The 26490-nt window shown below is 35.3% G+C and overlaps 1 protein-coding gene across 1 annotated transcript in view; it reads left to right on the top strand.

Annotated features, from left to right (window-relative positions):
* Window positions 1-12784, top strand: part of foxred1 (FAD-dependent oxidoreductase domain containing 1) — a 103826-nt gene extending 91042 nt beyond the window's left edge. Inside the window, exon 11 of the mRNA XM_042086220.1 lies at window positions 12413-12784. Coding sequence (XP_041942154.1) covers window positions 12413-12667 — 255 coding nt within the window. The 3' untranslated portion in view covers window positions 12668-12784. The remainder of the gene's footprint in view (window positions 1-12412) is intronic.
* The last annotated feature ends 13706 nt before the right edge of the window (window positions 12785-26490 follow it).

Raw genomic sequence — 26490 nt, 5'->3', positions numbered from 1 at the left:
TGGACTTTCATAGTTTACAGTTTCATACAGTTTACATATCAAGTGGTATAACCAATGTAAAACTAAGAAAAAGTTATTTTAACCCTTTCGTGCCCGTGTCGAACATTCCCTTTTTGGTGCTGGATGACCTCCTTACACAAAAAAACGTATTTCTTGAGTATAATACATACCATCAATGGGATATACATACCATTGTAATCAGAAGGGTCAGTTCTATCGAATGATGTAAAATACATATGGTAATGTTGATATAGAAATGAACAGTCTTTGAAAATCCTCTCCAAATGTATACTGAAATTCGTTAAAATTGAATTTCATTCACATAAAAATGAATTTTCATCATATTTCTATACGAGATAGAGAACAATATAGAGTGTATGATATGTTCAGCAAGTTGTGGGCTATTTAACAAAAAAGACTGAATTGGAATATCATTAACCTTTCAAAAGTTATGATAAATGTAGTGATCAGTGTAAAAAATGCAGGAAACGGGATTTAGAATGTTGACAGAATTCACATTCTCTTTCTCACCAAAAACATAAAAGTATGCATAAAAACTAATAATGAAGTCAGACACAATGGTTTAGATTTATTTGGTCCATAAGAATAAACCATTTATTTGTATATAAGCAAATGCTACAGTCAATAATAATGATGTATAAAAGAAAAACATGTACCTTACCAGTAATACAGGAAGTAAGTATACTGTATATTTATTGAAGATCAATTCTGAATAGAGACATAGAAAATAGAGACATGAAAATGATATACATCTATAAACTGTATTATTTATGAAAAGCTAGGAATACAATCAACTTCAACATCACTCAAAAATCAATGTGTTCTAAACATTTGTAAGTGGATTTACATAGAACATACATGGGCAACATACGGCCCGCGGGCCACATCCGGCCCGTGGGCTTTCCCTGACCGGCCCGCGTAAGGTCCGTGAAAGAACAATAGTCAAGAGCCTAGAATCGAGATAATGCACGCAAATCAATATCGTTGCTTTTATTTTGAAAGTGACTGCTATTTGTACGCCCATACATTTGTGCGTGGATGCATACGATGTAAACACCCTCACTGATGTGCTGGTGAATAGAATTTATGCTTCTGCGTCGACACAATGCAGTTGCCTTTAAGTCGGCGTAAACCTTTCAAAGTTTTGTGTCTCTTACTGCGTCGCTCACCACCGCAAAGGTTGTCAGAACGAACTCCTGCTGTTTGTTGGCGATACGAAGTGTTAATTTTAAAACGTTACTGGCAGATAGACAGTTTACATTCGGATAACCCCGTCACTGTAACCAAAATATGTCTGAGTTTATTTGCAAAGCTTATGTTAGCGAACTAGTATGATGCTACTACCCACAGGTTGCTTGAAGCAGCCGGCTCAACACACAGGGCGAGTTGACCAATCACAGTTTTGTGCATAAGTTAAAGCAAAAACATAGCCTACATTTTTAAAATAGTTTTCTTTGTGCATGTTGATTAACTAATGACAGCCTACTATTGTCTGCTCCACATTTTCATAGTCTAATTCGGCATAGAGTTAATTTAATGATGGTAATGATTTAATGATGAAATATTGCTGAGTGTTGATGAAATGGTGGTACAGGCCTATGGTTGTGTGACTCCTTCACATTTTCATGGCCTAGCCTAATTATATAGATATTGTAGTACTTTTTTATATCAGTCTTTGAAAACTGAAAAAAAAAAAAATGTCAAAAAATCATTTTCGAGAATGAGGATTAAATACTGGACATAGGTTAAATAGCCTATTGCTGTTTTTCCTTGCTCCCTCACATTTTCATCTGTTCTTACGAGTAGTAAACAAAACCATATAATTTACTTAATGTTATACAAGAACAGAATAGAATTGGACAGAATTGAGTTCAGACTTGAGTTCGGTATTTTGGGTCCGGCCCTCCTCAACAGTCCCAGTTTGTCATGTGGCCCCTTGGGGGAATTAGTTGCCCACCCCTGACATAGAACAAGCCTGTTGAGAATAAACACATACACACATATACACACAATTTCGGCAAAGTCTTTCTGGCTGTAGCTACCAAACCTAGGTTCAACATCAGATTCTGCATTGCCAAACTTGAAATTAGGGCTGCACGATATTAGGAAAACATTCGATATGTGTAACAGTGATTATTTGGTTTCTTCCACTTGTACTCATTTTTGAGTTGTTTTCTTACATACTGGTAACACTTGGTTGAGTACTGGCCTCTAGTGGTCATACACGTAAAACTGCGTGGCTTTCCTCATAGTTTGAGGATTAGAGCCAGCGGTAAGTTGTATGTAAACAGAACTCCCACATAATTAGATTAGAATTCATTACTAAACATTCCAAATCAACACCAATGGTCTCGAGGTGTTATGCACTTCCTTTGCCAATGTAACCTGTGTATTTTGTGTAGTGTTTTTGTACAATAGAAGACATTTTACGTCGAAGTTTCAAATCACACGTGTGGATAGCTAATATTTCTTCTCCCTCTCATATTAGCATACTGTGTTAAAATGCCTTGCTACGGAATCCTCAAGTGTTATCTCTCATGCCAGGTACATGTTATACAATTTGTTAGTATATCTGTATTGCATTTTTACTTTATTCATAAATACTATATAGTTTGAGGATTAGAGCCAGCGCATACTGTGTTAAAATACATGCTGCTGCCTTGCTACGGAATCCCTCAAGTGTTATCTCTCATGCCAGGTCAATAAATGACGAACTGGTTCCACGTCTCCTTGCCATTTCTTGGGAAAACACAACGCAGACAAGTAGAAGGGGTTACATATGCGATATTTATTGAGTACTGCGATAACGATATAACTTGCGATATTTAAATATTTAATGTTTTTCTCCACCTCATGTTTTTCCGCAACCTCATACACTGCTCATCCCACGTTATTAGGCTACCGGCTTGCCGAGTGCAGCGGAAAGTGAAAGTAAGGGGTTGCGATCGCACAGTCCAACGAAGTAGGCTAAACAACTTTTACAAATAACGAATCCTGATTACCTCTCTGCTGCTGTCTGGGGCTTTTGCTAAATGCAAATCATGAAATACAAGCCTTACAGTGAAAGACAGATATCTTCTGATCCTATAACGATAACGAAAGAAATTGTTTATTTTAACACAGTGGAGAAGGACGCATTTGGACACATTCATACACAAGTAGAGGTAGCCTAAACTATTGAAGCATTCTGAGTAACTCAAACATATTTAGAAGTATGAAAAGTCATTTTTTTACACATGGGTTTAGCTACCCTAAATCTGATTGCCTGGCTGGCATTAAGATAAAGACAGATTACATTTCACCTAGTAACTAACTGCTGAAATGCAATAATGACATTTCTGACATAATATGTGATTTCACATCATATTTTCTATAACTACATATTGAGAAGAGTAGAATATCAAGTCATGCCATCTTAGAAAATGTTGAGACAAGCACGTCTGATTTTGTCATTTAGAAGCAAGGTAAAACAGTTCACTACAAACTGCCTAGTGAGGTAACAACCTGAGGAGAGGCAATAAGTTAATTAGCACTACATTTCTGACAGAATCCGCGATTTCACATCTTGTTTTCTATAACTACATATTGAGAGGAGTAAAAATATCGCTCAAATTATTTCATGTTATGTCATGTTATGTCATGTTCAACTTAGAAACAGGGCGCCCATTGATTTATTCAGCCTTGGTATGCTATACTGACTTGCCAATATAATGCTTACCTAACAAGCAAATTGGTACTAGAAAACAAACTTACTTACAGGTTATATACTAACAGGTTTTTAAATAAAATTGTCAAATGAAAATAACTGATATCAAAAGCAAACGAGAATACTGCAAGCAGTTCAGAGTAATGCAGCTAGCTAAAGTTACATGACGATGCACTTAGCCACCGCTATGCCATAATGTTGACGCTGATGAGAAAGCATATTACTGTCAAATAACATGATTTTATGACTACAAATTAAGATTAACCATAACTAGAAACGATGTAAAAACATATTACCTCAGTTTATCCAGCTGTGTGGTTTCCAGTCGAGGTAAACTCCAACGAAGTGCAGGTGGCATCTGGCGGTGCATGTCAACATGTACGATTGAATAGTCCATGGGCCAGGACCTAAAAAATCACATATCGGTATCACCTGAGGTGGCAAAATCTACCAATGATTTTTGTAATCCTCCATGCCTGAGGGACATTATTTGGTATGATAACCCTCTCTAAGTGGTAGCTTAGTGGTATTTTTCCTAGCTTTTATACCTGCACAGAGTAAATTATACAATACAAGCCTATGTACAGATATGGGTGCCTCAAAGTCTGGAGGAAGGTGGGACATGTCTTAATCCATGTTATATCACATCTAGATGACATAGGCTTGTAGAAAATATAAAATTTAGATGGATGATTTAGTTTTTCATTAATGATGCAGGCTAAATTAAATAAAATTACTCATTATAAAAGTACACATTTTCGCCTATATAATACATTAATATATACATGCAAAAGGATGGAAAAGGGTGGATCAAGTCCAAACTCATGTTTTGTGACATCTAGAGAGTATGGGCTTTTAGAAAATATATGGATTAAATGGCTGAATAGGCATGTTTGGCTTAGAGACCATAATGTCTTGGCTGCAAAAATGGCTCAACTTTAGGCTACAGTGGAATTTATAGGTTGATGTGCTCAAACGTTTGAAGACAAGATTAATGAGGACTCAAAAATATATTTTTAATCTTCATTACTATCATCATATTCATCCAGACTGGCATTTATGTTCTCCTCATCATCCTCTTCCTCCATCTGATTGCTACAAGTTTGTAACCTACACAATTCCGTGCACTTTAATTTGTTTGAAAGACAGGAGCAGTCTGGAAGTTTGCAGGTCCGTACACATTTGCAGGTCAAGTTAGTTTCATCTTTGTCTATGTCTGAATCTCCCTTTGTGTACGCCCTGTAGCAGGATCTATGGTAATGGCCTTCTGCTGCTACTAAGTCACGACTGGCTATGGATAGTACTCTTTTGTAACCTTTCCTGACGGCTGCTCTTCTGATTTTGTCATCAGGTCTTAACCAGTGTTTGGAATAACGCCGTTTAAAAGAACGGCGTTAGGTAACGACGTTATTTTTTCACTAATGGGGTAATCTAACTAATTACTTTTCCCGTCGTTACAACGCCGTTAACGTTACTGGACGTTACATGCGGTGCGTTACTATGCATTGATTGAATAAACTGTGTGTAATCAGAGAATGTCTAATAAGGGGAGAACCGCCACTCTCGGGAAACTTCCGGTTTCTGAACTGGTTGCAGTTCCTTTTCTGGTTCCACATGAGGGCGCTCACGAATAAGTGCAGAATGAATGGAGGCCTATGGAGCTGTACCCCTCAAATCTACTTTTCTCGGGATATAATTTGTTGCCCAGAAATTCGAATGTTGCAGTCAAAAGAGGGGGCAGAGAAAATACAAACCGCTGAGTATTATATTTTTTGAGTCACTTATTTGTTCTAAAAAGCCTTTCAAATGTGTCAATGACTTCATTCATTAGCAGAAAGCTAGTGTGTTGTGGGCAACAACGACCCAACCTGTAAGAAATCGAAAGGACGTGACTACTCGTCCATTCAACTTTTGACCTATAATCCATATTGAGCTTGCAGAAACCACAATCGAATCTTCAATTTCTCAACGACAACCAGGTGAAAGAGACAAATTTAGCCGTCTAGCTCCATAGACCCCCATTGTTTTTGCACTTATTCGTGATCGCCCCTAGCGGAACTGCAACATATTGCAGGTACAATGGCGTTAATAGGGAGTGATCCGGCTCTCCGTAAACAGGCTCTGGTGTAATCCATGCACCCTGGCTCACAGCTAGTGAGGAGGTGGGTTAATAACGACGTAAGCGATTATGATTGGCTAAGGCAGAGTCATGTTTCATGATAGCCAATCAGAGCCAGTGTTTGTACACACTTGCCAGCACACGTGCCACACACACACACGCAACCGCTAAAATAGAGATTCAAGAAACAGCAGAGGTCAGGAGCAATCCGAAAAGTTGGCCTTTTCAAGGTGGAGATATAAGCACTACTTCAAATTCATCAAGGCAAGAACGTGCATGTAATGTGTACATTATGTCCAGGAGCGAAGACTTTGTCGACATCCGTTGTAAGCAACTCTAATTTAATGAAGCATCTCACACACGCATCTAAAGCTAGTGGCCAAAAACACCGATACCTCCACCACAGATGATAGCTCGCCATCCACTAGCAAAGAAGGACTCGGAGCAAAGTCCTCCAAGCAGCAAAAGCTAGATCTTTCTGCCTCATAACAAAAACCTATGACACAGGCTGAAGTCAACTAGGTCTGTCTATGTGCAATATATCTTGAATTTCCCCTTGGGGATCAATAAAGTATCTATCTATCTATCTATCTAATAAATATTGCTTCAAACACCTGTTCTACTCATTTCAACTGGCTGCTCAAAACTGCTCAAAAAATCCAAAATCTTTGACATATATCAACTTTTTTTTTGTAACAGTAACGTTCCCAACACTGGTCTTAACTCATTTTGTTAGACTCTCTTTTGTCCTTTGACCTTTCAAATACTTGCTACATTTGTCACAAAATACAGGTGCTGGTCATATAATTAGATTATCATGAAAAAGTTTATTTATTTAAGTAATTCCATTCAAAAAGTGAAACTTGTATAATGTATACATTTCTTCCACACATACTGATATTTTTCAAGTGTTTACAGTATTTCTTTTCATTTTGATGATTATAACTGACAACTAATGAAAACCCCAAGACACAAAAGGTCATTGCTAAAGAGGCTGGCTGTTCACAGAGCTCTGTGTCCAAGCACATTAATAGACACCCATTCAAAACTGTGGGGGAGATTCACAAAGAGTGGACAGCATCAGAAGCGTCTGGGCTAAAGACAAAAAGGACTGGACTGCTGCTGAGTGGTCCAAAGTCATGTTCTCTGATGAAAGTAAATTTTGCATTTCCTTTGGAAATCAAGGTCCCAGAGTCTGGAGGAAGAGAGGAGAGGCACAGAATCCACGTTGTTTGAAGTCCAGTATAAAGTTTCCACAGTCATCTGCTGGTGTTGGTCCATTGTGTTTTCTGAGGTCCAAGGTCAACGCAGCCGTCTACCAGGAAGTTTTAGAGCACTTCATGCTTCCTGATGCTGACCAACTTTATGGAGATGCAGATTTCATTTTCCAACAGGACTTGGCACCTGCACACAGTGCCAAAGCTACCAGTACCTGGTTGAAGGACCATGGTATCCCTGTACTTAATTGGCCAGCAAACTCGCCTGACCTTAACCCCATAGAAAATCTATGGGGTATTGTGAAGAGGAAGATGTGATACGCCATACCCAACAATGCAGAAGAGCTGAAGGCCACTATCAGAGCAACCTGGGCTCTCATAACACCTGAGCAGTGCCACAGACTGATCGACTCCATGCCATGCCGGATTGTAATTCAGGCAAAATGAGCCCCAACTAAATATTGAGTGCTGTATGCTCATACTTTTCATGTTCATATTTTTCAGTTAGCCAACATTTCTAAAAAAAACTTTTTTGTATTGGTCTTAAGTAATATTCTAATTTTCTAAGATACTGAATTTGGGATTTTCATTAGTTGTCAGTTATAATCATCAAAATGAAAATAATTAAACATTTGAAATATCAGTCTGTGTGTAATGAATGAATATAACATACAAGTTTCACTTTTTGAATGGATTTACTGACATGATTGAACTTTTTGAAGATATTCTAATTATAATAAATGAATGAATGAATATAACATACAAGTTTCACTTTTTGAATGGAATTACTGACATGATTGAACTTTTTGATGATATTCTAATTATATGACCAGCACCTGTATACATTTGGCCTCATAAACTCTTAAAGTCGTTGGACCTTCCCTTTCGGTCCTCTGTGACAGACAGTTCTGCAGATATGTCTTTTGCAAGGATCTTGTCAAGCAGTTTCCTTATAGTAAAGATGCTACGCCATTTTCTGTGATACAATATGGATGGTATTCTACCCTCAGGGAGATCTTTAGCAAGATCAAGGATGGGGCGATAGGCTCTTATTTCAGCTGCTCTCAGTAGTGTGTTCCATGACTTTATGTTCATACAGTAGGTGCCACAAGGTTTATCATCTGAACAATGTATTAAACACTCCTCCTGAATACCACTACTTCCTTCTGCCATGCTTCTCTATTCTGGGATGTACAACAATTTAAAAGCAACAGAGATATATCAGGAATGATGTGCTAAAATTAGGCCTTTTCCTACTCAGCAACAGTGTGTGTGACTGTGTGTGTGCGAGAGAGGGAGAGACAGAGGGAATATATGAAGTGTGTGTGTGTGTGAGTGAGAGAGAGTGAAAAAGTGCAGTGCCGGCGCTCCGCACACGCACATCACGCACTGCGCGTAGGGCACCAAGTGCCTGGGGGGGCACCAAAAAATCTGGGTCGTGAAAAATCACCACAATAGGCTACTAGTGTTAATAACAAATAAAATATGTCTAAAGCATGTTAATATGCAAAAGCAATACAAAAGTAATATAGGCCTAGATCAAATTAGTCGAGAAAAAGGTGAATCTCCTGTGCAGCCCTCTCTCCAGTCTCCCTCTGGTGCCCCCCTCCCCCACCTCCCAGTGGTCTGTTCGATTATTCCTCAATCCCAAATTTTGGCAGAGAGTAGACATCGCCTTGAAAAGGCACTAAGAGTCGGGGGCGGAAAAAAGGAAAAAGAAGAGACAGCGGGATGATGCTCGCGCTTGCAGCTAAGACAATGTTTTAAATAAATAAAAAAAGGGTTTGTAGCCCTTGCGTGTATGCATGCCTATGCTTATGCCAGGTAATACTACTACCGTCAATACACTTTGTAACGTAAGCTCCTACTAGCCATGTTCATGTTCAAGTGTTAGGCCTACATTGCAAATGATTTGATGCTGGCTAGCTAGTTATTTTACGTTGTGGATATGGATATGGATTATGGGTTTTTGAATGCAATTCAACACTTTCCTTTAACGTTAGCAATCGGTGCATAAGACTAGCAATCCATCCTCAGGTTGCTAGCTAGCAATGCTATTTCTGATTATGCTTAATCTGGGTTTGCTATTTCTTTGAGCCATCAGAGATATAGTCAGGTAACTTTAGCCTATTAGCCTAGTTTGCTTTGCATTTCAGCACGCTTTTTTGGCGTTTGTTATCAATTATGATCAAACGATCTAATTGTGTAGTGAAAAAGTAACGCTACAAGGGACACTTTCACAACGTAATGAAATGATGATTGGGAACAACTCTTGGTAAGGTTAACTTTGGAACACACCACACCACGGGCACCACCAAGCATTTGTGCTTAGGGCACCCAAATGGCTAGCGCCGGCCCTGAAAAAGTGTGTGTGTATGTGAGGGAGAGAACATGTTTGTGTATGTGAAGTATGTGTGTGTGTATGTGAGGAAGAGAAAGAGAGTGAGAGTGCAGTGGCTTGAGCTGTGGCTTGACTGTGCATCATCAGTATTCTGCCACTCTCATCAGTATTCTTAGCCTGACGAGCCAGACCCACATTAAAATGTAGGGTCTGGGCACTCACCGTTCGCAGTGCTCAGTCCGAGGGACGGGATAATCAGTTGTCTTTCAAATTCCCTCTGCACGCAATAGGACAGCGGCAGCGCTATGAGTCCCATGCCTTTCCCACCAGCGGAGCTAATTGGCTAGTTCAAACGTTTGCCAACTTAATAAAAGCTTAACTCGTGTTACACTGTTCGCCAACAGCAACATCTATCTTATTTGTTTTCAAGTAGCAGGGAATTCAAGCCAAACCATTGCAACTCTGCCATCAATCATTATGTTAAGCCCACTTAACGACTCTATACACAATTTCATTGGCCTGATTGAGTTTTGATTTCTGGAGCTCACAAGCCAACGGAGAGTTGCTAGACTAGCCCTGGCAGCAAATATAATTTGCTGCCGCTAGGGGCGCGTCTAGATTTCTAGGCTACAGTATTCTAGCTTACCAACTGAAACTGCTCTCTCACACATAGGCTACATCTCTGTATGTTATTTAAGTAAGTATATATACTCTTTTGATCCCGTGAGGGAAATTTGGTCTCTGCATTTATCCCAATCTGTGAATTAGTGAAACACACTCAGCACACAGTGAAGTGAAGCACACACTAATCCCGGCGCAGTGAGCTGCCTGCAAAAACAGCGGCGCTCGGGGAGCAGTGAAGGGTTAGGTGCCTTGCTCAAGGGAACTTCAGCCGTGCCTACTGGTCGGTGTTCGAACCCTCCGGTTACAAGTCCGAAGCGCTAACCAGTAGGCCACGGCTGCCCCTAATTTTTGTCCTTTCTTTTGTTCACACACAAATTGGGGAAGTCTACAGTACGGTTTACAGCATACATCATTGCTTGATAATGATGTTAGTACCTTACTTGGGCCGGTTGGGTTATTATATCTAGTCTTTCACAAGTAGCCTAGTCATTGGTCATATCCTTACTCATTCTCACACATCTGAATCATAACACAAATAAAAATAAACAGGACCTTGTAATCTGTTTTTAACACTACAACAGCCATTGTTGTTCTGTAGCCTAACTAAACTGCTTCCATCCACATACTGGCCCTGTGGCCCAACAAACACCAACACCAGTGTTGCCAGAGGTGAGTTGAGTGATTTCCGCCCATTCACGCTCAAAAACCCGCCCAATCTGGCAACTCTGATAAACACACTCTAAAGTTGGCAGTTTATATTTGTACTGTAGAATGTTCAGAAAAGAAATCTAGTTCCAGACAAATTGAAAAAGCAGAATTTAGGCCTAATAGTTATGCAGGATCTACATGCATTCTCTTTAGAATTGAAATATCATGGCATGTTTTTCTGAGAAGTCTATATATTCTAGATGTGATATAATGTGCATTGAGACATCTCACAACTTCCTCCATACCACTATACCTTAGTTCTGTAATGTATTTTGCATTACATTGAAATGCATTGATTTTCGATGGACAGCTAATAGTTATGGGTCTAAAATAGCTGAATACACTTTACACAGCTATCTAACCCATATATTTTCTAAAAGCCTATACTCTCTAGATGTGATATAGCAAGAGTTTGGATTTGACCCACCCACTTTTAGTCTTTTGCCTCTATCTAATCCTATATAGGTGAAAAAGTGTATGACGGATACATTTTAGCTTATGTAATTCATTAAAAGCTAAATTATCCATCTAAACTGTATATTTTCTAAAAGCCTATGCCATCTACATATGATATAACATAGATTAAGACATATCGCATCATCCCACACACTTGCATACAGCTATACCTACACATAGGCATGTATTGTGAATTGTACTGGGTATGGGTATAAAAGCTAGTAAAAATACAACTAAGCTACCACTTAGAAAAGGTTATCATACCAAAACATATCTCTCAGACATAGAGGATTACGAAAATCATTGCTAGATTTTGCCACCTTTGGTGATACCAACTTCTGCTCTGGCCCATGGACTAGAAGTGAAAAGTTTTTTTCACGACTCATCTTCAAGTATCCAAAACATTTCGCGCCATAAACCCCTTAACCAATCATATCAAATTTAAGCTTCTGTTGTCAGCATTAGGGGGAAGATTTCAGAAATAAAATCAGTCATTGGACAGTTGAGATATTAGATGATTGGTCATCGTTAAAATTTTAACGAAATTAGAACGGTCGGGCTTGTAAAAACTCTTTATTGTATTGGAAAATTGAATGGATTAACTTGCAAGTCAAAAGTCAATAGATGCCCAATATTTCAACATAAGCTGTGAGAACATGTATGTTTTTTTTTCTCACGGAACGTCATCAGCCAACAAGCATACAGCGGCTCAGAATCTTTTGCCTGGTTGAAAAATAGGCTACTATGATTATTCACAAAAAGTTTCCTCCGCTTGACCAGAGAGGGTTAAAGCGGAGCGAGAGGTGCAAACATTCGACAACTTCCGCATTCTATTATTGCAAGGGGGAGGGGGGAAATCCCCATTTATGCAGACCAGAGTAAGCCCTTGCTGCACTAATGTCAATGGGAGACTTGTGGAATTTGACCAATAAATTGGTCATTATGTCTCTCTGAATCTTAAATCTAAAAACTGTGATGAGGTGCCTTAATGAACAAAGCGTGCCTTCAAGGACACAAATGATTCAGATTGAGAAAGATTTATTTGTTTCATACACAGTGTTACAGTATACAACTAGTAGTGACAGGTAAACCTGGTTACCCATGGCTGTCCAAAATGGAAAAGGGTATAAGTAAAACAGACAACAGATAGACAGATAGATGGTAGCCAGTTTAAAATGTTCTATGCCTCTGACTAATGGACTACTTTGTTTTTGTGGCAGGTTACAAGTGCATGGGCTGGTTTTTATGACTACAACACCTTTGATCAGAATGGCTTATTGGGAATCCATCATCAGGTGCGAAATATGTATTTTGCCACTGGATTTAGTGGACATGGGCTGCAACAATCTCCTGCCATTGGTCGTGCCATGGCTGAGCTTATTTTAGATGGAAGCTACCAAACTCTGAATCTCAGTGCCCTGGACGTTAAGAGGATTTTTTATGAAGAGCCCTTATTGGAGAAAAATATCGTATGACGGAATTGTGATATTGGCTTTGCCATGGCTGAGTTTATTTAAGGTGTAAGCTCCCAACATATAAATTGTGTTTTTAAACCATGCTATATACTCAATAAACACAGATCTGCTATTAAATGAATGACTTGAGTCTTCTGTACACCATTATTGAAAAGTGTGGAAACATGTCATAATTTCCATGAAGTTATATATTATCCATCAGATAAGTTGCTTGAATGTGTTTTCTTCTAAAAATCCTGTATTTACAGTATTTATAGCGTTGCACATTGTCAGCATTCCAGTTGTTTGTTGAGGTAGTCTTCTGTTTTACATTCTGTTGCTATTTCTAGGTAATTTTTATGTTTTAAAAATAAATCCATATAGCACCTGTAAAGACCAAACACGCTGCCCCATTTTTAACCATCGGAATGGTCTCACTGAGGTGGGCCCATTCAAATTGCACACAGAGACACGGAGCCAAGGTAAGGGCTGTTTACTTCATAGTTCAATTCTGGTACAGATATGCTCAAGGAGAGTGGCCAATAACATTACTGTATTTACTCCAGTATTGATACTATGGGGGCACCCCTATGTTCCCAGGGTCCTACTGTATGTTCCCCAGATTAATATGGTAGATAATGGGAACATTAAAGGTCCAGTATGTAGGAAATAATGGAAAATAAACTGTAACCATTCCAAAAATGATCACCATATGTTGTCAGAGAGTGAGGAAACACGATGAATTGAAGTAATGGCCTATTTGACAACATTACTCTAACCCGTGAAACCCTGTAAAACCCATGAAAAAAAATCAGTTACGGGGCGGAATCTCTTGGAATTTTCGTTTATGTTTTGAACGATTAATTCTAGAATAGCGTATTAATAATGGGCTAGCGCGTCCTCCTATTTGGGTTGCCAAATTAGCAAAGGCCAACTGTCAACAGCTGTCAGTTGTAGTCATGAACGCCTATAAGAGGCAGGCAAATTTTCAAAATTAAAACAAGAAACAAATTAAGTGGACATCGGAGGAGCTTCCTGAGATGGTGACGTCTTCGTCAAACGAAGAATATCAAGTCTGACGCAGAGCTGGCCATATTTCTCCACAACAGGTAGCCTATGCTAAACTTCATCTGCATCGCTAACTTCAGCTACATATGTTACGTTGGTTAGAGAGGTATTTTTGTTTTCACTGTTTCCGTAATGTGTAGCTGGGTCATGGTTGGAGAAACGTTAAAGCAGCTGCAGGTCAACTAACGTTAGCTAAGTCTTCATTACATCTGGCAACCCAGAAGAGGCTCGCGTCTGGTAGTCTTGAGAACGTTCACCAGTGTTTTGATTTTGGCCAACAGAACGTTCGGTAACAATCCTACAAATCGCACCTTTAAAAAGGGTCCTATGTTCCCACTGATCTAAAAAGAACACTGGATAGACTATCCCATTGTTGCCGCCCCAGCAACAATGAAGCCAATGGAATCGGAACACTGCCGCCATATTGGGACCACTAGCCTCCAGTTTCAGACTGTCCAAGGGCACTGCATAGGTCACTTCACTGCGAAGTCAGAGAGTCTAGTATCCAGGCTAGATTGACCTAGGCTACCTGTTTTCTTACTGTGTAGGCTACAGTGGGCACTACTTCAAATTGGCCGGCTTCACGCGTGATTCCCACGTGACCTCACGCGCGATCACACAACTTTAATTTGTATTTCCCCAGTGACGCTGCAACAACCCAAACAACCACCAGATGGCTCTTGTGAGCAGGGTGTCTCATGAAAAGAAATGGAGGGAGGGAAGAAATTGCCCTTTTTTTTAGGTCAGAGCAACTGCCCCTCACTTTAGCAGACTGGTTTAGAAATAATTTAACCCTTTAGGCGCCAGAGGTTTTTTTCCGAAACGATCAATTTTGACATCTTCATTTCAAAAGGCTATATCTTAAAAGTGATAAGAGATAGAGACTTTCTGTAAATTAGAGAAATATTAAGGATGACCCAAAGTTTATGTAGAGATTAAATGTTTATATCTAATTTGCATATTATGACGTCATATGGTGGCGGCCATCTTGGATTATAGAATTTTCATGAAAAGTCGCATGTTTGAATGATAAAATGCACCACTTCTTTCCCCCCAAAATGTCCCTCACCTTCTGTATGCTATATTGCACAATACTGAATGCTCAGGTAAATAGTAAGTAGTGAACAAACTGTGTAAATCATTACTAATAAATGGCCGAAACAAACCAAATGCATGTAGCAGTAGACTGGCCTTTTGCTGTAGAGATTTTCCATTTACTACATACAGTAGGCACTCTGATTCCATGTATGGGGCACATATAGATTATTCAGATGACACACAAACACAAGTAGACAAGACCTGTTTAGTTCAAAAGCTCATTTGCCACGGCAAGGCACAGATCAGGAGTGAGATGACGAGACAAGACAAGAGACAATGTTAGTATTTTTTTTCTTTTTGTTGTTTTTGTTGATGTTTTTTTTTCTTAGCTGACAAAGACACACACATCACAAGGACATGAACACACAAAAAGGAACACATAGTGTATGTCCTAAATGATCAGGGAAATAGATAGCAAATCAACAGTGTAAATCATTACTAATAAATGGCTGACATTTTTTTTTTTTATGTAGCAGGCCTTTTGTTGTAGAGATAATGACTCCCTATCCATACAGGGCCGGCATTCCCATCATCTTGTGATAGACTATGCATGACCTAATGTGTGTGTGTGTGTGTGTGTGGGGGGGAGAGGGAGAGGGAGAGAGCGTGTCACCACCTCCACCATGCGAGCAGCATGGCCAGATCTGCCTCGCGCGCGTCGAGTGGAGAGAATTTGCGCAGCTCGGACTAGGCCTACTGTCATTCTCATTGCGACTCCCCACACTGCCACTACGTTCCCCCCTAACTCTCCTATGAGCACTTCGACCTCGTCTAACATACCCAGTCGCATTAGACAAAGGCTCCACCACGTTACTGTCGCCGCGATTGTGGAGAGGCAAAAGACAGAAGCTAGCGCTATTAGGCTACCTCCAGCCTTGTTCGCCACACCACTAACACCCTGCTAACTTCCCGATGAACACTCCGAACCCGTGAAACATTATTCCCACCAGTGACATTGGGCAAACGATTCAACGTTTGTGCTTGGTGTAAGCTAAACTATGGAGTAAACTCTCACTTTGTCCAGCTGCATCATTGAAGGCAGGGACGCATCTGAAGCCTCACTAAACGAATCACCGTCATTTCCTGAAGGCAGATATTCCCCTTCAGAATCAGGGTCCGCGAATAGAAGACCCAACACTTCATTTCAGGTAAACTTTTTTGATGCCATTAGACGATAATCTAATGCAAATACTCGCTAACGTTGACAATATCGCTCTGACTAAGTGGCTCACACGCACACTAGCTCCGGTATTGCACGCACTGATTCAATACGCTGTAGCTCAAAACTTTTGTTTAAACCATGACCTTTTTCGGACTCGGGGATGACGTATGACATGTTTGCCACCTAGTGGAGTGGATGTCGAACGAAATATGACACCCTATTTGACTAAATCGGCCGTTTTATTCAGTACCGCATCTTGTCGAGTAAACTCGACAGTGGCGCCTAGAGGGTTAATAGCCAGAAATATGTGTCAGATATTGTCCAAATTATTTTTTATTTCATGTCTAGACATGTGAAATGCATGAGCTAGGGCAAAAAAATTGAAAAAAATTGGTTTGATTTTTTTCGTACTTTTCAGATTTTTTTAGTTCTCACGGTAAGGATGAGAGAAATATTTTTTGCCTGCCATACCCTAATAAAGAAATATTTGGTTAACAGAGAGACAGATTTTTGACCAATTTCAAAATCTAGACATGTGAAATACATTAACTAGGGCAAAATTATTTTCAGAAATTGGTCTAATTTTTTCCATACTTTTCAGATTTTCTTAGTTTTCGCATACGGCCTGCGGTCAGGACGAGGGACAGATTTTTGACAAATTTCAAAATCTGTCAGATATTGTCCGAATTATTTTTTATTTCACGTCTAGACATGTGAAATGCATGAACTAGGGCAAAAAAGTGAAAAAAATTGGTTTGATTTTTTTCACACTTTCAGATTTTTTCAGTTTTCACGGTCAGGAAAAAAAGACAGATTTTTGACAAATTTCAAAATCTCTCAAGATATTGTCCAAATTATTTTTTATTTCACGTCTAGACGTGAAATGCATGAACCAGGGCAAAAAAAGTGAAAAAAAAATTGGTCTGATTTTTTTATTACTTTTCAGATTTTCTTAGTTTTCGCGATCAGGATGAGAGAAATATTTTTTTACAAATTTCAAAATCTGTCAATTATTGTCCAAATTATTTTTATTTCACATCTAGACATATGAAATGTATGAACTATGGCAAAAAAAGTGGAAAAAAAATTGGTCTGATTTTTTCGTACTTTTCAGATTTTCTCAGTTTTCACGGTCGGGATGAGAGACAGATTTTTTGACAAATTTCAAAATCTGTCAGATATTGTCCAAATTATTTTTTATTTCATGTCTAGACATGTGAAATGCATGAACTAGGGCAAAAAAATGAAAAAAATTGGTTTGATTTTTTTCACACTTTTCAGATTTTTTTTTAGTTTTCACGGTCAGGATGAGAGAAATTCTTTTGACAAATTTCAAAATCTGTCAGATGTTGTCCAAATTATTTTACATTTCACGTCTAGACATGTGAAATGCATGAACTATGGCAAAAAAAGTGAAAAAAAACATTGTCTGTTTTTTTCGTACTTTTCAGATTTTTTTAGTTTTCGCATAAGGTCGGGGGGGTCAGGAAAAAATACAGATTTTTGAAAAATGTAAAATTCTGTCAATTATTGTCGAAATTATTTTTATTTCACATCTAGACATGTGAAATGCATGAACTATGGCAAAAAAAGTGAAAAAAAATTGGTCTGATTTATTTTGTACTTTTCAGATTTTCATAGGTTTCACATAAGGTCCGGGGGTCAGGAAAAAAGACAGATTTTTGAAAAATTTCAAAATCTGTCAATTATTCTCCAAACTATTTTTATTTCACATGTGAAATGCATGAACTAGGGCAAAAGAAGTGAAAAAAAATTGGTCTGATTTTTTTCGTACTTTTCAGATTTTCGTAGTTTTCTCATAAGGTCCGGGGGTCAGGAAAAAAGACAGATTTTTGAAAAATTTAAAAATCTGTCAATTATTGTCCAAATTATTTTTATTTCACATCTAGACACGTGAAATGCATGAACTAGGGCAAAAAAAGTGAAAAAAAAATTGGTTTGATTTTTTCCGTACTTTTGAGATTTTCTCAGTTTTCGCGGTCATGATGAGAGGCAGATTTTTTAACAAATTTAAAAATCTGTCATATATATTGTCCAAATTAATTTTATATCATATCTAGACATGTGAAATGCATGAACTATGGCAAAAAAAGTGAAAAAAAATTGGTCTGATTCATTTTGTACTTTTCAGATTTTCGTAGTTTTCGCATAAGGTCCGGGGGTCAGGAAAAAAGACAGATTTTTGAAAAATTTAAAAAATCTGTCAATTATTGTCCAAACTATTTTTATTTCACATGTGAAATGCATGAACTAGGGCAAAAAGGGGGGGGGGGGGGAATTGGTTTGTTTTTTTCCGTATTTTTCAGATTTTCTCAGTTTTCGCGGTCAGGATGAGAGGCAGATTTTTTAACAAATTTAAAAATCTGTCATATATATTGTCCAAATTAATTTTATTTCATATCTAGACATGTGAAATGCATGAACTAGGGCAAAAAAAGTGAAAAATAAATTGGTTTGATTTTTTCCGTACTTTTCAGATTTTCTCAGTTTTCAAAATTTCAAAATATGTCAATTATTGTCCAAATTATTTTTATTTCACATCTAGACATGTGAAATGCATGAACTAGGGCAAAAAAAGTGAAAAAAAAATTGGTTTTATTTTTTCCGTACTTTTTAGATTTTCTTAGTTTTCGCGGTCATGATGAGAGGCAAATTTTTTAACAAATTTAAAAATCTGTCATATATATTGTCCAAATTAATTTTATTTCATATCTAGACATGTGAAATGCATGAACTATGGCAAAAAAAGTGAAAAAAAAAATTGGTCTGATTTTTTTCGTACTTTTCAGATTTTTTTAGTTTTCGCATAAGGTCCAGATGAGAGACAGATTTTTTGACAAATTTCAAAATCTGTCAATTATTGTCCAAATTATTTTTATTTCACATCTAGACATGTAAAATGCATGAACTATGGCAAAAAAGTGAAAAAAAATTGGTCTGATTTATTTTGTACTTTTCAGATTTTCGGAGTTTTCGCATAAGGTCGGGGGGTCAGGAAAAAAGACAGATTTTTGAAAAAAAATTGGTTTGATTTTTTCCGTACTTTTTAGATTTTCTCAGTTTTTGCGGTCATGATGAGCGGCAGATTTTTTAACAAATTTAAAAATCTGTCATATATATTGTCCAAATTAATTTTATTTCATATCTAGACATGTGAAATGCATGAACTAGGGCAAAAAAAGTGAAAAAAAATTGGTCTAATTTTTTTCGTACTTTTCAGATTTTTTTTAGTTTTCGCATAAGGTCCGGATGAGAGACAGATTTTTTGACAAATTTCAAAATCTGTCAATTATTGTCCAAATTATTTTTATTTCACATCTAGACACGTGAAATGCATGAACTAGGGCAAGAAAAGTGAAAAAAAAACATTGTCTGTTTTTTTCGTACTTTTCAGATTTTTTTAGTTTTCGCATAAGGTCCGGGGGTCAGGAAAAAAGACAGATTTTTTAAAAATTTAAAATTCTGTCAATTATTGTCGAAATTATTTTTATTTCACATCTAGACACGTGAAATGCATGAACTAGGGCAAAAAAAGTGAAAAAAAATTGGTTTGATTTTTTCCGTACTTTTGAGATTTTCTCAGTTTTCGCAGTCATGATGAGAGGCAGATTTTTTAACAAATTTAAAAATCTGTCATATATATTGTCCAAATTAATTTTATATCATATCTAGACATGTGAAATGCATGAACTATGGCAAAAAAAGTGAAAAAAAATTGGTCTGATTCATTTTGTACTTTTCAGATTTTCGTAGTTTTCGCATAAGGTCCGGGGGTCAGGAAAAAAGACAGATTTTTGAAAAATTTAAAAATCTGTCAATTATTGTCCAAACTATTTTTATTTCACATGTGAAATGCATGAACTAGGGCAAAAAGGGGGGGGGGGGGAAATTGGTTTGTTTTTTTCCGTATTTTTCAGATTTTCTCAGTTTTCGCGGTCAGGATGAGAGGCAGATTTTTTAACAAATTTAAAAATCCGTCATATATATTGTCCAAATTAATTTTATTTCATATCTAGACATGTGAAATGCATGAACTAGGGCAAAAAAAGTGAAAAAAAAAAAATTGTCTGTTTTTTTCGTACTTTTCAGATTTTTTTAGTTTTCGCAAAAGGTCCGGGGGTCAGGAAAAAAGACAGATTTTTGACAAATTTAAAAATCTGTCAATTATTGTCGAAATTATTTTTATTTCACATCTAGACATCTGAAATGCATGAACTAGGGCAAAAAAAGTGAAAAAAAATTGGTCTGATTTTTTTCGTACTTTTCAGATTTTTTTAGTTTTCGCATAAAGTCCGGATGAGACAGATTTTTTGACAAATTTCAAAATCTGTCAATTATTGTCCAAATTATTTTTATTTCACATCTAGACATGTAAAATGCATGAACTATGGCAAAAAAGTGAAAAAAAATTGGTCTGATTTATTTTGTACTTTTCAAATTTTCGTAGTTTTCGCATAAGGTCCGGGGGTCAGGAAAAAAGACAGATTTTTGAAAAAAAATTGTTTTGATTTTTTCCGTACTTTTTAGATTTTCTCAGTTTTCGCGGTCATGATGAGCGGCAGATTTTTTAACAAATTTAAAAATCTGTCATATATATTGTCCAAATTAATTTTATTTCATATCTAGACACGTGAAATGCATGAACTAGGGCAAGAAAAGTGAAAAAAAAACATTTTCTGTTTTTTTCGTACTTTTCAGATTTTTTTAGTTTTCGCATAAGGTCCGGGGGTCAGGAAAAAAGACAGATTTTTGAAAAATTTAAAATTCTGTCAATTATTGTCGAAATTATTTTTATTTCACATCTAGACACGTGAAATGCATGAACTAGGGCAAAAAAATTGAAAAAAAATTGGTCTGATTTATTTTGTACTTTTCAGATTTTTTTAGTTTTCGCATAAGGTCCGGGGGTCAGGAAAAAAGACCGATTTTTGAAAAATTTCAAAATCTGTCAATTATTGTCCAAATTATTTTTATTTCACATCTAGACATGTGAAATGCATGAACTAGGGCAAAAAAAGTGAAAAAAAAATTGGTTTGATTTTTTCCGTACTTTTTAGATTTTCTTAGTTTTCGCGGTCATGATGAGAGGCAGATTTTTTAACAAATTTAAAAATCTGTCATATATATTGTCCAAATTAATTTTATTTCATATCTAGACATGTGAAATGCATGAACTATGGCAAAAAAAGTGAAAAAAAATTGGTCTGATTTATTTTGTACTTTTCAGATTTTTTTAGTTTTCGCATAAGGTCCGGGGGTCAGGAAAAAAGACAGATTTCTGACAAATTTCAAAATCTGTCAATTATTGTCCAAATTATTTTTATTTCACATCTAGACATGTAAAATGCATGAACTATGGCAAAAAAGTGAAAAAAAATTGGTCTGATTTATTTTGTACTTTTCAGATTTTCGGAGTTTTCGCATAAGGTCGGGGGGTCAGGAAAAAAGACAGATTTTTGAAAAATTTAAAAATCTGTCAATTATTGTCGAAACTATTTTTATTTCACATCTAGACACGTGAAATGCATGAACTAGGGCAAAAAAAGTGAAAAAAAAAATTGTCTGTTTTTTTCGTACTTTTCAGATTTTTTTAGTTTTCGCATAAGGTCCGGGGGTCAGGAAAAAAGACAGATTTTTGAAAAATTTAAAATTCTGTCAATTATTGTCGAAATTATTTTTATTTCACATCTAGACACGTGAAATGCATGAACTAGGGCAAAAAAAGTGAAAAAAAAATTGGTTTGATTTTTTCCGTACTTTTGAGATTTTCTCAGTTTTCGCGGTCATAATGAGAGGCAGATTTTTTAACAAATTTAAAAATCTGTCATATATATTGTCCAAATTATTTTTATTTCACATCTAGACATGTGAAATGCATGAACTAGGGCAAAAAAAGTGATAAAAAATTGGTCTGATTTTTTCCGTACTTTTGAGATTTTCTCAGTTTTCGCGGTCATAATGAGAGGCAGATTTTTTAACAAATTTAAAAATCTTTCATATGTTGTCCAAATTATTTTTTATTTCATATCTAGACATGTGAAATGCCTGAACTATGGCAAAAAAGTGGAAAAAAAATTGGTCTGATTTTTTTCGGACTTTTCAGATTTTCGTAGTTTTCACATAAGGTCAGGGGTCAGGAAAAAAGACCGATTTTTGACAAATTTCAAAATCTGTCAATTATTGTCCAAATTATTTTTATTTCACATCTAGACATGTGAAATGCATGAACTAGGGCAAAAAAAGTGAAAAAAAATTGGTCCTATTTTTTGTACTTTTCAGATTTTCGTAGTTTTCACATAAGGTCAGGGGTCAGGAAAAAAGACCGATTTTTGACAAATTTAAAAATCTGTCAAATATTGTCCAAATTACTTTTTATTTCACGTCTAGACATGTGAAATGCATGAACTAGGGCAAAAAAAGTGAAAAAAATTGGTCTGATTTTTTTCGTACTTTTCAGATTTTCTCAGTTTTCGCGGTCATGATGAGAGGCAGATTTTTTAACAAATTTAAAAATCTGTCATATGTTGTCCAAATTATTTTTTATTTCATATCTAGACATGTGAAATGCCTTAACTATGGCAAAAAAGTGGAAAAAAAATTGGTCTGATTATTTTCGGACTTTTCAGATTTTCGTAGTTTTCACATAAGGTCAGGGGTCAGGAAAAAAGACCGATTTTTGACAAATTTCAAAATCTGTCAATTATTGTCCAAATTATTTTTATTTCACATCTAGACATGTGAAATGCATGAACTAGGTCGAAAAAAGTGAAAAAATATTGGTCATATTTTTTGTACTTTTCAGATTTTCGTAGTTTTCACATAAGGTCAGGGGTCAGGAAAAAAGATCGATTTTTGACAAATTTAAAAATCTGTCAATTATTGTCCAAATTATTTTTATTTCACATCTAGACATGTGAAATGCATGAACTAGGGCAAAAAAAGTGAAAAAAATTGGTATGATTTTTTTCGTACTTTTCAGATTTTCGTAGTTTTCACATTAGGTCAGGGGTCAGGAAAATAGACCGATTTTTGACAAATTTAAAAATCTGTCCTATTTTTATTTCACATCTAGACATGTGAAATGTATGAACTATGGCAAAAAAAGTGAAAAAAAAATTGGTCTGATTTTTTCGTACTTTTCCGATTTTTTTAATTTTCGTGGTCAGGATGAGAGAAATGTTTTTTTTTACAAATTTAAAAATCTGTCAATTATTGTCCAAATTATTTTTATTTCACATCTAGACATGTGAAATGTATGAACTATGGCAAAAAAAGTGAAAAAAAAATTGGTCTGATTTTTTCGTACTTTTCCGATTTTTTTAATTTTCGTGTTCAGGATGAGAGAAAGTTTTTTTTTTTACAAATTTCAAAATCTGTCAATTATTGTCCAAATTATATTTATATTTCACATCTAGAAATGTGAAATGTATGAACTATGCCAAAAAAAGTGAAAGAAATTTGGTTTCATTTTTTCGTACTTTTCAGATTTTCTTAGTTTTCATTTAAGGTCCGTGGTCAGGAAAAAAGACAGATTTTTGAAAAATTTAAAAATCTGTCAATTATTGTCCAAATTATTTTTATTTCACATCTAGACATGTGAAATGTATGAACTATGGAAAAAAAAGGGGAAAAAAAATTGGTCTGATTTTTTCGTACTTTTCAGATTTTTTTAATTTCCGCGGTCAGGATGAGAGAAAGTTTTTTTTTTACAAATTTCAAAATCTGTCAATTATTGTCCAAATTATATTTATATTTCACATCTAGACATGTGAAATGTATGAACTATGCCAAAAAAAGTGAAAGAAATTTGGTTTGATTTTTTCGTACTTTTCAGATTTTCTTAGTTTTCATTTAAGGTCCGTGGTCAGGAAAAAAGACAGATTTTTGAAAAATTTAAAAATCTGTCAATTATTGTCCAAATTATTTTTATTTCACATCTAGACATGTGAAATGTATGAACTATGGCAAAAAAAGTGAAAAAAAAATTGGTCTGATTTTTTCGTACTTTTCCGATTTTTTTAATTTTCGTGGTCAGGATGAGAGAATTTTTTTTTTTTACAAATTTAAAAATCTGTCAATTATTGTCCAAATTATTTTTATTTCACATCTAGACATGTGAAATGTATGAACTATGGCAAAAAAAGTGAAAAAAAAATTGGTCTGATTTTTTCGTACTTTTCCGATTTTTTTAATTTTCGTGTTCAGGATGAGAGAAAGTTTTTTTTTTTACAAATTTCAAAATCTGTCAATTATTGTCCAAATTATATTTATATTTCACATCTAGACATGTGAAATGTATGAACAAAAAAAAGTGAAAGAAATTTGGTTTGATTTTTTCGTACTTTTCAGATTTTCTTAGTTTTCATTTAAGGTCCGTGGTCAGGAAAAAAGACAGATTTTTGAAAAATTTCAAAATCTGTCAATTATTGTCCAAATTATATTTATATTTCACATCTAGACATGTGAAATGTATGAACTATGGCAAAAAAGTGAAAAACAAAATTGGTTTGATTTTTTCGTACTTTTCACATTTTCTTAGTTTTCATTTAAGGTCCGTGGTCAGGAAAAAAGACAGATTTTTGAAAAATTTCAAAATCTGTCAATTATTGTCCAAATTATTTTTATTTCACATCTAGACATGTGAAATGTATGAACTATGGCAAAAAAAGTGAAAAAAAAATTGGTCTGATTTTTTCGTACTTTTCCGATTTTTTTAATTTTCGTGGTCAGGATGAGAGAAAGTTTTTTTTTTACAAATTTCAAAAGCTGTCAATTATTGTCCAAATTATATTTATATTTCACATCTAGACATGTGAAATGTATGAACTATGGCAAAAAAAGTGAAAAAAAAATTGGTCTGATTTTTTCGTACTTTTCCGATTTTTTTAATTTTCGTGTTCAGGATGAAAGTTTTTTTTTTTACAAATTTCAAAATCTGTCAATTATTGTCCAAATTATATTTATATTTCACATCTAGACATGTGAAATGTATGAACTATGGTAAAAAAGTGAAAAAAAAAATTGGTTTGATTTTTTCGTACTTTTCAGATTTTCTTAGTATTCATTTAAGGTCCGTGGTCAGGAAAAAAGACAGATTTTTGAAAAATTTAAAAATCTGTCAATTATTGTCCAAATTATTTTTATTTCACATCTAGACATGTGAAATGTATGAACTATGGCAAAAAAAGTGAAAAAAAAATTGGTCTGATTTTTTCGTACTTTTCCGATTTTTTTAATTTTCGTGGTCAGGATGAGAGAAATTTTTTTTTTTACAAATTTCAAAATCTGTCAATTATTGTCCAAATTATATTTATATTTCACATCTAGACATGTGAAATGTATGAACTATGCCAAAAAAAGTGAAAGAAATTTGGTTTGATTTTTTCGTACTTTTCAGATTTTCTTAGTTTTCATTTAAGGTCCGTGGTCAGGAAAAAAGACAGATTTTTGAAAAATTTAAAAATCTGTCAATTATTGTCCAAATTATTTTTATTTCACATCTAGACATGTGAAATGTATGAACTATGGCAAAAAAAGTGAAAAAAAAATTGGTCTGATTTTTTCGTACTTTTCCGATTTTTTTAATTTTCGTGGTCAGGATGAGAGAAAGTTTTTTTTTTACAAATTTCAAAAGCTGTCAATTATTGTCCAAATTATATTTATATTTCACATCTAGACATGTGAAATGTATGAACTATGGCAAAAAAAGTGAAAAAAATTTGGTTTGATTTTTTCGTACTTTTCAGATTTTCTTAGTTTTCATTTAAGGTCCGTGGTCAGGAAAAAAGACAGATTTTTGAAAAATTTAAAAATCTGTCAATTATTGTCCAAATTATTTTTATTTCACATCTAGACATGTGAAATGTATGAACTATGGCAAAAAAAGTGAAAAAAAAATTGGTCTGATTTTTTCGTACTTTTCCGATTTTTTTAATTTTCGTGGTCAGGATGAGAGAAAGTTTTTTTTTTACAAATTTCAAAAGCTGTCAATTATTGTCCAAATTATATTTATATTTCACATCTAGACATGTGAAATGTATGAACTATGGCAAAAAAAGTGAAAAAAAAATTGGTCTGATTTTTTCGTACTTTTCCGATTTTTTTAATTTTCGTGTTCAGGATGAAAGTTTTTTTTTTTACAAATTTCAAAATCTGTCAATTATTGTCCAAATTATATTTATATTTCACATCTAGACATGTGAAATGTATGAACTATGGTAAAAAAGTGAAAAAAAAAATTGGTTTGATTTTTTCGTACTTTTCAGATTTTCTTAGTATTCATTTAAGGTCCGTGGTCAGGAAAAAAGACAGATTTTTGAAAAATTTAAAAATCTGTCAATTATTGTCCAAATTATTTTTATTTCACATCTAGACATGTGAAATGTATGAACTATGGCAAAAAAAGTGAAAAAAAAATTGGTCTGATTTTTTCGTACTTTTCCGATTTTTTTAATTTTCGTGGTCAGGATGAGAGAAATTTTTTTTTTTACAAATT

The sequence above is a fragment of the Alosa sapidissima genome, chromosome 3 (genome assembly GCF_018492685.1).
Source record: "Alosa sapidissima isolate fAloSap1 chromosome 3, fAloSap1.pri, whole genome shotgun sequence".
NCBI classification, from domain to species: Eukaryota; Metazoa; Chordata; class Actinopteri; order Clupeiformes; family Clupeidae; genus Alosa; species Alosa sapidissima.
The sequence above is the reverse complement of the archived record's forward strand: the minus strand, read 5'-3'. Positions and strand labels throughout refer to the sequence as shown.